This window comes from Aythya marila (genome assembly GCF_965140915.1).
Source record: "Aythya marila genome assembly, chromosome: 4".
Classification (NCBI taxonomy): Eukaryota; Metazoa; Chordata; class Aves; order Anseriformes; family Anatidae; genus Aythya; species Aythya marila.
Window position 1 is genome coordinate 68737184 of NC_139045.1, and position 11955 is coordinate 68749138.

The window sequence follows — 11955 nt, forward strand, 5'->3', positions numbered from 1 at the left end:
TACCTGCTATTATTATAACATAATGTGTTTAATTTAAACTGCTGCCAAACAGATATTAATGGTAACAGCAGAATTTGGGAGAGATTTATTTCAGGTAAAGATAATACAAAATGGAATAACTAAGGGAATTAAACATTTTATTTCAAACTCTTATTTCCACATTAGTGTTACCTGTTGAGGGAAAAATATTAGACTGACTTCTTGAAGATGACTAATTTTATTTTAGGCAGAGGAATTTTTTTGAGTTGCTTTTTTTTTTTTTTTTTTTTTTTTTGCTACTGTATTAAAATCAAAAGCAAGGTTGATGTTTAGACAGTAACAGGACACTATCTACTCAGTTTCAAAGGGCATGAACGCATAGTTTAAGAAGTTCCGTAGTTGTTTCTTGGAAGCATATCATCCCATATGTTTATGGCATCCTTGTTTGCCTGTGTCTTTCTGTACTCTGCTTATATGGCTGAGAGTCTTTTCAGAACAAAAGCTGGTATCTGGGTAGGACTAATGCAGTACCCTAACTGTGCCTACTAATGTGGGATTTTAGCATTTTTAATGAATAATTCTTGAAATTGTATTTTTGATGTATTTGTTTAGGGGTTACATTTCTATTCTTGGCATTTTAAAAGACAAATAGACGTCACAAACCATGGATGTTCATACACATCATTACACAAGTTGTTGAAGATCATTTTGTTCCAGCTCAGCTTCCTGAACTTCGTTCTGCAAAATCTTTTGTGTAATGAATATTTCCTGTATATAATATCAGAATCATTTCTCAGTTTGGGTTTTCCATTCAGCAGAGAAGGAAGTAAAAAACTTTTAAATGAGACATTTAGGTATAGGACTTCAAATAGCCGAAACACACATAATGAATCATACTACCTGGTCTTGCTACTAATGTGCTTAGAAAGTACCATGGCCAACTAATTCCCTTAGTATTTAAGATTAGATTTTGGAGCATTAGCTCCAAAATGCCAGTCTGTACTATATTGACTCTGAATATAGAAAAAGAATCTGGAGCATGTCCTTTCCTAGAGTTTTGGGGAAAATACACACATATCTTTCACTGATCTGTATATATTTTCTGTTACAGGGTGAGGAAATAACTAAGGAGGAGATTGACATGCTGAGTGATGCTTGTAACAAGCTGCAGGAACAGAAGAAATCACTAACAAAGGAAAAGGAGGAGCTTGAGGAATTGAAGGGTGATATCCAGGAATATAATGAGGTAAAGTGGGGAAGGAAGTGTTTGATTTTTTTTTTTTTTGCTTGCTTTTTTTTTTTTTTAAATTCCTGTTCATTATCAGTTTTTGTATAAATGACCCCGCATGATCAAAGATTATCTTGGATGTCTGTTAGCTTGCATTTGGTAGCCGAGTAATTGAGGTTTATACTGCTTTATGGGACAATGCAGAGCTTTATTGGCTCAATGTGTTTAAAGCCTAGTTAGAATCATTGGAGTAGTTTCCACTAAGTGAGGGTCCTTTTCCTGCTCTTATTTCCAGTGTGACCAGAATAACATGTGCTGAGCATGCTGCAGTTCTTTCTTGTCAAGCATAGATGTCACTATTACAGATGCCTTGAGTTAATGAGTAAATCAGTATTACAAAGGCTGTAGAAAGTAACATCTAAAGGATGCATGAAAATGGCTGCAGTGCTAAGAGTTTGCTCTAATTTCACTTTGGCTTTGTATGTCATTTTATTTACAAATGGTGCTAAATGGCACTTGAAATGCTCATCTCTTAGGTTAGTAGTGGCTGTTGTAGAGAATTCAGACCCACAGAAATGTTTTTCTTTCTTGTGACCATTTCTTTCAGGATTTGCAAGAAATAAAGGAGCTCTCTAAGACTGGCCAGGAAGAGGTAGTGGAAGAGTCAAAGGCAAGCAAGCGATTGACCAAAAGGGTGAACCGAATGATTGGTCAGATAGATAAAATTATTAATGAGTTGGAGACAAACCAAAAGACAGTGGATGTAAAGGTGGATGATGGTGCTAGTCCTCCTGCTGGGTAAGTATCTAGAGAGCACTGAATGTATCTCTTACTGATCATCTTAAGTCTTTCTGATGTCTGAAATCTGATTAGAAAAGACTTAGAAAATAAGTTGTTTAAAATCTCGATATTTATTTTAAAAACAAAATTAACAAAATTGTCCCATAGATTTTTTTTTTTTTTTTTCTTCTGCAGTGCGTTAGATACGGTTGAAGTGATGATAGGAAAGCAACAGGTATAATTTTGTTGGGTGCTTGTCAGGAAGGGGGGGGTTCTGAAAGCCAGGATGTTGATTGGCATCATATCATCTGTAACACATGTGGCACTAATGATGGTGCAGGTGCATCATCATGCCTTCAGTAATGCTGCTCAGCCAGTATGTTTGCCCTGTGTCACTGAAAAACTGTGCAGAAGTATGGTGAGCATATTCATGTTCTGCTTCAGTAGTGAACATGTAATGAGGGGAAAAATAACAATAAAATCTGTTCTGTCTGGTGTAAGCAGACAACATCTTGAAGAGAAATGAGGGAACAGATCTAATGGAAGCAAGGAGGTAATTTTACATGGTTCCCTTCTGAAGACTTGCTTCATTTCAATTTTGACGCACTTGCAAATGTGATGGTAAAATTAGTATTTGAGAGGTCTGACTAAGAAGTTTATCCCAAATAAAAGATCATTCCTTTCAAGTAAAAGCTAACAATTCTCATTTGAAACTTCATTTATCAACACTTCCCCAAATCTTGATGGTACTAGAGGCTTTCAGGCGGTGACATGTCACACAGTCATATGTTACTTATTACGACAATGAGATATCAATAAACTGTGACAATTTTCAATTTGTGGTTATAAATGCAGTGTTAAAATTTGTGCTTGCACAATTTTGTGTAACTCATTAAGCTTCCCAGCTTCCAAAGAGTATAACCTAAACGGAAATAAGGATTTTGCTTCATTTCCTTGCAAACTTGTTTTTTTTCCAGTCCCCAGGGCAAGTAGTCATTTGTTTCAGATTTTCTGTGAGATTAAGGAGGCCATTTGAAAGGTGCTATAGAGGGTTCTTGATCAAAACCATCCAAATTTGTAAATTAAAAATAAAATACAGCATCTGCTTGTATTGAATATAATTATGCTTTATTTAATGCATGGCTTTGGGGAGGAGAACTTCAATTTTGTATGTGATTTATTAACAATTGAAAATGGTAAGTTTGAACATTTACTTAATTGCCAAAGGTGTGTTTTTTAATGTTTAAGTCAAAGCAGTTGTTATGTAGCCATGAAAAATCATAGAAGCAAAAGTGCAGGATAATTAGTGGCATTCTGAGAATCATAGAATGGTTTGGGCTGGAAGAGACCTTAAAGATCATCTAATTCCAATCCTCTGCTCTGGGTAGGGACACCTCCCACCAGACCAGGCTGCCCAAAGCCCCATCTAGCCTGGCCTTGGACACTGTCAGGGATGGGGCATCCACAGCTTGTGTGGACAGCCTGTTCAGTGCATCACCACCCTCTGAGTGAAGAATTTCTTCTACCTGATTTTCATTGAAAATGAAATGGCCCTTGAATAAAAATCATTCTGTGCTTAGAGATTAGGGGCATGTATGGAGCATTAAAGCCCTTCTATTTAATATTTATTCTGCTCACTGTCTCCTGTATTTCAGCTTGACCTGTGCTGGAAGATGGTTCCTTAATAAAACTGCATAAACAAGCAGAGGTTTCAGGTTGCAGGAAACAGACAACTTCATGAGATGAATAAGCAGATACTGGGAACACTTGAAATCTAGTTCTAATGTGAAGTTTAGTCCGTTCCTTTACAGAGTGTATTCTTTGGTATGAGGAAATGAAGCCTGTTTTAATGAAATAGCCAAGTTGCTAAAAGCAATTAGTTGTCAAGCTTTTGCTTTCCTGTGACTTTGTGCTTTTTTTCTGCATGCTTGAGTTGTTTTGTGTAGGCCCACCTCTCCTAAATCCGCAGGGGTGACAGGTGTGTGACACTGCACCTTTGATAAATGGAGAGTGCAAAGGGCGTTAGATATGCAGGCTAGGAAGCGCAGAAACTGCTAAACTTTCACCTGTATTCGTGCAATAAAGAAAGTGGAACCAAGAGTGTGAGTTTCTGTGGAAAGATAAAGATTAATTTGAAACGTGCTTTGCTGATCAGTAACTCATTTTTCTTTTTTTGCATTCTGTTCAGGGTTAGGAATAATTATTTAATGTTTGACAAGTGACCCGCAGTGTAGTGACTTTCATTACTGTCTTTTATGACCTTTAATCTTCTGGAGTAACTGCTTGCTGTAAAGAGATTGTGCTGCTTCTTTAGGGAGAATCTCATCAGTATTGCTGAGCTAATTAATGCGATGAAACAAATCCAGAAGATTCCAGAGGAGAAGCTAACTAGGATTGCAGAGGCACTAGATGAAAACAAGGATGGCAAAATTGATATAGATAATGTTGTTAAGGTAAGTCTATGAACTATTTAAAGAAAATAAGGCTAGCCATTCTTCAAATATTATGCCAGTTTTGACTTAAATTCATATTGATGCCTTTTTCAAGAATCCTTACTTGATGCCAGTGAGTTTTCTGGGAATGTATTGTGAGTAGATTTTACAATAAATAGTAGCATCTCCAGGACCTATATAGCTGTTGTTTCTGGAGGGCTGGAGGGGGGAATGATTCTTACCCTGTGTCTGTTACCTGCATTAGAGGTAGGTTTGTCTTGCATATGTAAAGTTCTGTAAAATCTGGTAATTCTGTTATGCTACCTATGAATGGGAGGGAGAATGAAAAAGGACCTTTGGATCTGCTTCAGGAGTACCAGTATTTCTTCAGTCTTGACATCTTCTGCCTACTTGTGTACTTAATTTCATTGTGACCTATATCTTCTGTGCTTGAAAGACTTCAGACCATCAGTTGTACTACAGGTCCGCTGTAAATGACTAACTTTGTCAGTGAGCTCAGCTCTTAAAGCTGACAGGGTCTATCTGGCAGTAGCAATAGTGGCCTCTGATAACTTGACCTTTCTGTCTCTTTCTGCTTCCTTTCTGCTCCTTTTAATGTAATGTCTCAGTGCTTTTTCAGAGGCATTTTTCCACTCAGTGGGTACTGTGTTCTGTATACGATATTGTGCTTTTAGACAACCCTTTATTACCCACTTTGTCCTGTTTTCTTGTTTTGCAGAACTTTCTCAGGTTCCCCCTGTATTTCAAATCCTTCATTTTCCTGTTTCTTTTCTGCTTGGTAAACTTAGATGTCCTGTACTGTACAGAAATCCTCTTTAAAGATAGAACACTATGGCCAGCTAAAAAATACAGTATCAGCTTTTTGAAATACATTTTTTCTCTTCACTGATACTCTGAACAGCTGTTGCATTGAGTAACATTTAGCACACAGGGAAAATGAACATCCTGAATTCTGCATATAATGCTGGACAATTTTAAGAACTTGGGGAGCTGTGTCAAGAACATATTTGTACAAAAAGCTGTATAAAGGAATTTGGAAGTGCATGCTAAACGATTTTTTTTTAAATTTTGCTCTCCAAAAGACCTACCCTCCCCCTGCTTTGTTGTTTTTTGTAAATTTATGCCTTTCTATTTAGTACAAGTCTCCTCAACAAAATGAAGCCTATAATGCAGATACTATCTAAATACTATTTCAGAAGTATTAGATACTGAATCTGAGCTTTCTGTTGAAACATATAGTAAGTGAGTTTGTCTTAACAAAAGTTCTAAACTATCATGTGTCGAGATCAAAAGTTTTAGATCACTTGCTTTAAAATTTGCAGATATGTCTTAGGCACTGATTGTAGCTTATATTTATTTCATGTTGGAAAAAAAAAAAAAACAAAACACCATTCTTGAATATAAGAGAAGTGGCTGCTTTTTTTTTTAACAAAAATTAAGATATAAAAATGTCTGAAAAATGTAAAAAATACTGTTTTAAATTTCATTCGATGTTCATATAGGTAGTAGAATTGATTGACAAAGAAGATATTGATATTGGCACCAGCCAGGTTGCTGAGATTATGGCACTGCTTCAAAAGGAAGAAAAACTGGAAGAAAAAGAGAAAGCAAAGGAAAAGCACGATAAAGAAGCTGCAGAAATAAAGAATTAAGCTTCAGAATCTGAAGCAAAGCCCAATTGTAACCAAAACTGTGTGTATCTTTGTGTCTAATGGCTACATATTACTTGAGCTTTTGTGATTATGGAAAGTGTTTTAAGCTGATTCTAGTAATAAATCGTAGATATGTTTTCTGACATATGGAATGAAATTTCCGTTCATCAGAGAAATGATTTACTGTCATTCCATACAGATGAAAACAAAATATGCTTCTTCAGCAGTGTTCCTGCCCACAAAATCATGTATTTGCACTCATTGTTGTGGTACAGTGATCCATTAAACTTGCAAGTCTGCTGTATAAATTAAGTGTATTGATCATGGAAAGATGTTTTTCATTTATTTCCTTTTCATCGTTACATGGGGCCCAACCTTGCTTTGCTTCTACCTTCTGGCTCTTTCAGAATTTAATACAAGCTTTCCCTTCAGTCACAATACCATGTTTTTTGGTAACCTGTTGGTGAAGATTCTGTGGCTTCAATAGTAGCTCATTAGGTTGAGCCTTACATGAACTAAATATCACTAAGTTGTTGCCTCACTGACAGAGAATGTGACATTCTAATCACTTGTATGAATTCATGATTTTTTTTTCCTGTTGAAGGGAAAATCAGACTTATTTTTCCCTAGAATTGAAACTTCCCATGAAGTTTGCTTCTTATGGGTGCCTTAAATTTCTTAAGACTAGGGAGTAGATATTGTCACTTCTACTCAAACTTCCATGAATTACTAAAGAAAGCATTAGAATCACAGGAGCCTTTCAAACAGTTTCAGAACACAATCTGTCACAGAGTAAAATGAGATAAAGTGGTTGTCTAAACAGCAAAATGAAATTAACTGTAAGGGAAAAATGTCAGTTGTGATCTTTCTGCAAATATTTTTTAAAAAAGCAATTATGAAGGTGTGTTGGTTGTTACTCATCTGGCAATTACTTACCATAACTAGTTCTGTTACCTCTCGATTGTCATCTCAGGTATAAAATCACTAACCAGGTACATTCAAAGTACTTAAATACTTTCATCTCATGGCCTTGCTTACTGTGCAGTCAGCAAGTAATGTCTGATATTGGCAGTGTTTTGATTACATCGGCTTCCTAATTAATTGATTGCTGTCTTTGTGTTATTAAATACTGACAGTAAGTCAAGGTTTACTTTTTAATGTCTGTCCAGAGTAGTAAATTTTTAAGTTTCAAAAACAAAATGCCAACTGTAGGAGGTTCATATTTCCTGGTAACCTGGAATTTCCCTTGTTTCTTAAAATCTATGATGAAATACAACAAGTATGACTTGAACCAGCAGGGTTATTTTTTTTCTCTCTTTTTTTTTCACCCAGTATCATAGGATCTCTTGATTTTGTGTACATTATAGAGAGCACATCGTATGTCTCTGTACACAGCAATATTGAGGTGGGCAGTTAGTAGTATTAATGCTTTTAGTAGTAGTAGCATATTTTTATAGAAAATGTTGACTCCCAGATGTATTTCAGCATAATTCTATGTTCAGTATTTATCTAGATTGGCTAAATTATTTGTAAAAATTCATTTCAAGTTAGTGGAACAAAAAAAGTTTGGACAGTCTCATGGCTTGCATAATGGACCATTGTATTTAGTTGTTTCCAAAGCAAAGTGTACAGTAGGATGTACAATACAAATAATTCTAGAAAAAGGGTCAGTGTTTAGTTTAAATATTGAGTTAATATTCTGTACAGTTTGAGAAGAAAGCTGCTTTTACGGTAGGTAATATGACTGTTCCTCCTGAGAATTGCTGTAATTATATCTTAAGTGTAAAATTATTGTAACAAAGCTGAAATTTCAAATCAGTATGAACTTTGCAATTAATGTACCCATAAATGAGGGGGGTTATTCTCCTGTAAATTAAGACTTGGAGATTACAGCATGAAAGTTAGTTTGTAGATTTTGAGGATAGGACTTCACTGGATGCTTTTTTAGGCCCAAACTTGTCTTAGGTGAAAAAGTGAGAGTAACTTGACAAAAAAAGTAAAATTTTAAAACTAATTTTACATTGTATAAATAACTATTAAAATGAATAGGCTTTTATGTACTCCAAATTCTGTATTTGCTTATCTTCAGTTTGAGAACAGCATATAACAGACTTACTTAACATTCCTGAGATGCAGTGAAGTTATTTGTTATTTGAGCTAAAAAGGTCTGCTAGCTTTCACACAACAGCAAAAGCCTCAGTATGAGGAGGACTCAAATGCATACAAGTTGAAAACAGGGAGCTAGCAGAAAAAGCTGTTTTCAAAGTGTTACGGATTGAAGTTTCATACATCATTAATTCTCCTGACAGTACGTTATCTGACTGTAGTGTTCAGGAGTTTAAGACACATTGCTGCTGTTCTTGGATTGTGTTTACTTTTCACATAAATTGTCTATGGATTAAGTAAGAAGGGAGCCAAAAGTAGCCGATTCTTTTCCTGTAAAGAATGTTCCAATTGAAATAATTGTGGTATGGTTACTGAAGACTTTCAGCTTTTCGACTGGTTTGAAATTTCATCATTGTATATGATGAAATTTTAATGGTTTACATAGAAAAAAAAAAAACACTTAAATGTATGGCTTTCAGTCACAAATGTCAGTTTTCCCCTGTTACCTTAAGAGTTTAAGTGACATACACATCAGTAGCGAGGCATTTCTGTGGGAAATCTCTTTATTCTGATGTCAAAAGTAGGGAAGCCCGTGACAACTGGACTTTAACATGTTCTGCAAGCTCAGAAAGATTGGGAAGCCCTCAGTGATTGACGTTTACTCAGTTTCAAACCTTCACGAACAGCTCTACAGGTGAACCAGGCAACACGAGCAGATCGGTGGCTTGTGGACTAGCTCCAGATAACACGCTTTGTTGTCTCTCATGTTGACCAAAACCAGAAGCCACAGTACTTTCAGAGAAAGGATGACTTCCAGGTGTACAGTAACTGGTCAGAACTTATTCCTGAGTGAATATTTAATCAGGAGATGTAAATATTTGTTTAAATAATTAAAAGGACGTGTGGGATTTGGGTGACCTTGTGACTTACACAGGCAAAGCCTCTACGCTCAGAGTTGGGTAATCAATCAGTAAAGCCGTTGTTGGGGTTGTTTCAGATCCATCTAAAATAATAAATTATTGAGGTGAGTGTTTAAAAGAAAAAAAAAAAAAGGATATCCTTTCTTCTTCCCCTTCAAAACAGTTATAGGACCTATTTTATTGATAAATTTGTTTCCATCTTGTTATCTCAAAAGATGGTTTTTACTGAGATTTTCATCGCTGATTGCATGATGTATGAGTAAACCTGCCTGCAAGTTAAGTACCAAAAAGCTAACAGGTGGTTTGTCAGCAGGAATGCATGCAGGCAGAGAATTCGCTTGACAAGAGAGTTCATTGCACTATAGGCTTTGTCTGGGGGAAGAAGTTGCATCTTTTATACAACTCTGAAATAACTCTTGAACTTTGTATCTACATATCCTGCTAATCATTTAATCTTCAGCTACTTCAGCATGTATTTAAATCCTTTTAAATTGTTTATATGAAATTATTGGGTATATTTAATTAAAAAGAAAAATCCCACATTCTGTTCTTGGTATGTATTCAAAGTTTTGAGTTTAAGAATTTCAGTCTATGTTATAAATTTAAGTTAAAAAAAAAAATTCTTGTCTATGCTCTGAGCATACTGGTCCTGTGTTTGCCATAATGCAATACAATTTTTTTTTTTAAGTTAATTGGAGCTTGTGTCCTTTTAGTTTTAATAAATGTATCATTTTGAAACCTGATCTGTCCATTACTTTATTTTCTTGTGTTTTTCTTTGTTTAGTGTTAATCGATTGCTGTTCAGATGAGATTCCTGATGATAAGCTTTGAAACTAAGATGCTTGGTGTGGAAGAGGACACACAACAGGTGGTGTGTGCCTATATTTATATATACATATGTATTCCTCCGTTGGCTTAATGTTCTTTACAGAGCTCACTTCAGTGTACAGCAGGCTTCTAAGCCTTGAGCACATCCCACAAAATGCTTTTTCATTAGAAAGCTGTTTGTGATTTATTGTTACCTCTCTCCCTGGAGCTTTGGCAGCCTGGGTGGGAAGCAGAGCCCAAGTCAGCAAGGTGTTCAGTGCACGTGTGGTCCCTTGGAAATAATTGAGCCATCTCGAGCATAATTTGTATTGGAATTGCTCTCGGAAGTGTCAGTGCTCGTCTTGGCTCAGCTGTGCTCAGGAGTAAGAAGTGCAGAGCAGGGATGAGCCAGGCCCAGAAGATGCAGAGGTCCCGTTGCAGGGGCCTGCGTTGCAGCCAGCCCCCTGGCTTCTTGCAGATAGGATTTGGGAACACGCAAACATGTGGATCCACTTTCTGGTGTCAAAGTACTCCAACAGATGGCTGAAGACAACTTCCTGTCTCGAGGTGCTTTTGGAATAACTTAATCAATAAGCTGAGTTTGGTTGCGGATTTTTGCTTCTCCACTTAAAGCCAAATGCCATATATCAAATAATGGCTGAAAAGGAACAAGTTCTGATACTTCTTAAGCTTGTGCTTTAAAATTTCCTTTAATGACAGGCTTATTTAGGGCAAATAGGATTGCTGTGCAGCAGTGTGGTAAAGCAGACTAGCAAGGAAATTGTGGCTTTGGGTTTGCAAACTCAAGGTGCGCATTGACAAGTGCGCTTGATCATCATGACGTCCTGAGTGCCCAAGACAGCTACATCCATTTTTGATTTACTGAGATAATTCTTTATATGAAAGAAATAGCTCTCTTTTCTAAGCATGTAATGAAGACTTAGATTGTAATAACTAGACTCAGTTGCTCTAAAGGAAAAAGGGTGTGTTTTTGTAACTCTTGCTTTCATGGAGTGGGAAAATAAAACAGCCATACCCATGCCCAGGCGGGGAGCCTGGCTGCTCTGCTTGTCCTTGTAGGTGCCAGGCATGGGCCAAATCCAAGCCTCAGGATTGCTGGGGCTGGATGAGAGTCGTGTGGTGCAGCTCCGGATCAGGGCTGGGCTCCCGGGACCCTGCTTGTCTGGGTCTGAGCATCCCCAAGGGTGGAGACCGCGACCATTGGGCAGCCTGTGCTGGTGTTTGATCACTCTTGGGAAGAAGAGAGTTTTCCTTGTGCTTCCCCTGTGTCAAATGAGCGTTAATCCATTCTTACAGATGATAATTGTCCACAAATATACACCAAGGGGGGTGATAATTAACATCACTAATTAGAAATTCTAGATAATGGAGACGTTGCTACAATCCAGTGAAATGGAAATCAGGCTGCCAATGTGGGTATGCAGAAAACTGCTTGGAAAAACTTCTGACTTGATCAAATTCAGGTCTTACAGCTAATGCAGGAGTATTGCTGCAAAACCTTTTGGTGAAAAGTCATTTAAATGGTGACTAAATAGTTTCTCTGGCTCAGGAGTCTTACTTTTCTCACTGCTTCTACATTGAAAAGTGTTTCTGGTGTTTTCCTGAATTATTTCTCAAGTCTGATGTGAACAGGAGGATGTTTGTAGTATGTTTCTAATTCCCTGTACTCTGTGCTCACTTCCATTTTAGTGTATTATTGGATATAAATCTTTCTCAGTAGTTAAATATCCTTCACAGGTCAAAAATTCTTTGGGGGCTCATTAGCATGTACAATTTTACACTTGCCAAACCTTCTGTGGTTTTCAAACATCAGTTTCTCTCATCTAACTGGCGTAAAGGATTTTTTTGCCGTGCAAGAGATGGATCTGATTCAGATTTGCCTCTTTCCGTCTAGTATTTCTCTTTATGTGCGTTGGCAGAGCAGAGCCCTTCGTGAACGGCCTGATTTATGTCCTAGCGAAGGCTGCAGCCAGCGGTTCGAGATGTCAAAGCCTCCAGTGCGTGCAGGG

At 37.0% G+C, this 11955-nt stretch overlaps 1 protein-coding gene across 1 annotated transcript in view; it reads left to right on the plus strand.

The window, feature by feature from the left end:
• The window catches only part of LETM1 (leucine zipper and EF-hand containing transmembrane protein 1), a 29742-nt gene extending 19881 nt beyond the window's left edge, over positions 1 to 9861 (plus strand). The window contains exons 11-14 of the mRNA XM_082758857.1: positions 1091 to 1225; positions 1815 to 2005; positions 4302 to 4440; positions 5943 to 9861. Of these exons, the coding sequence (XP_082614983.1) occupies positions 1091 to 1225; positions 1815 to 2005; positions 4302 to 4440; positions 5943 to 6092 (615 nt within the window). The 3' untranslated portion in view covers positions 6093 to 9861. The remainder of the gene's footprint in view (positions 1 to 1090; positions 1226 to 1814; positions 2006 to 4301; positions 4441 to 5942) is intronic.
• The last annotated feature ends 2094 nt before the right edge of the window (positions 9862 to 11955 follow it).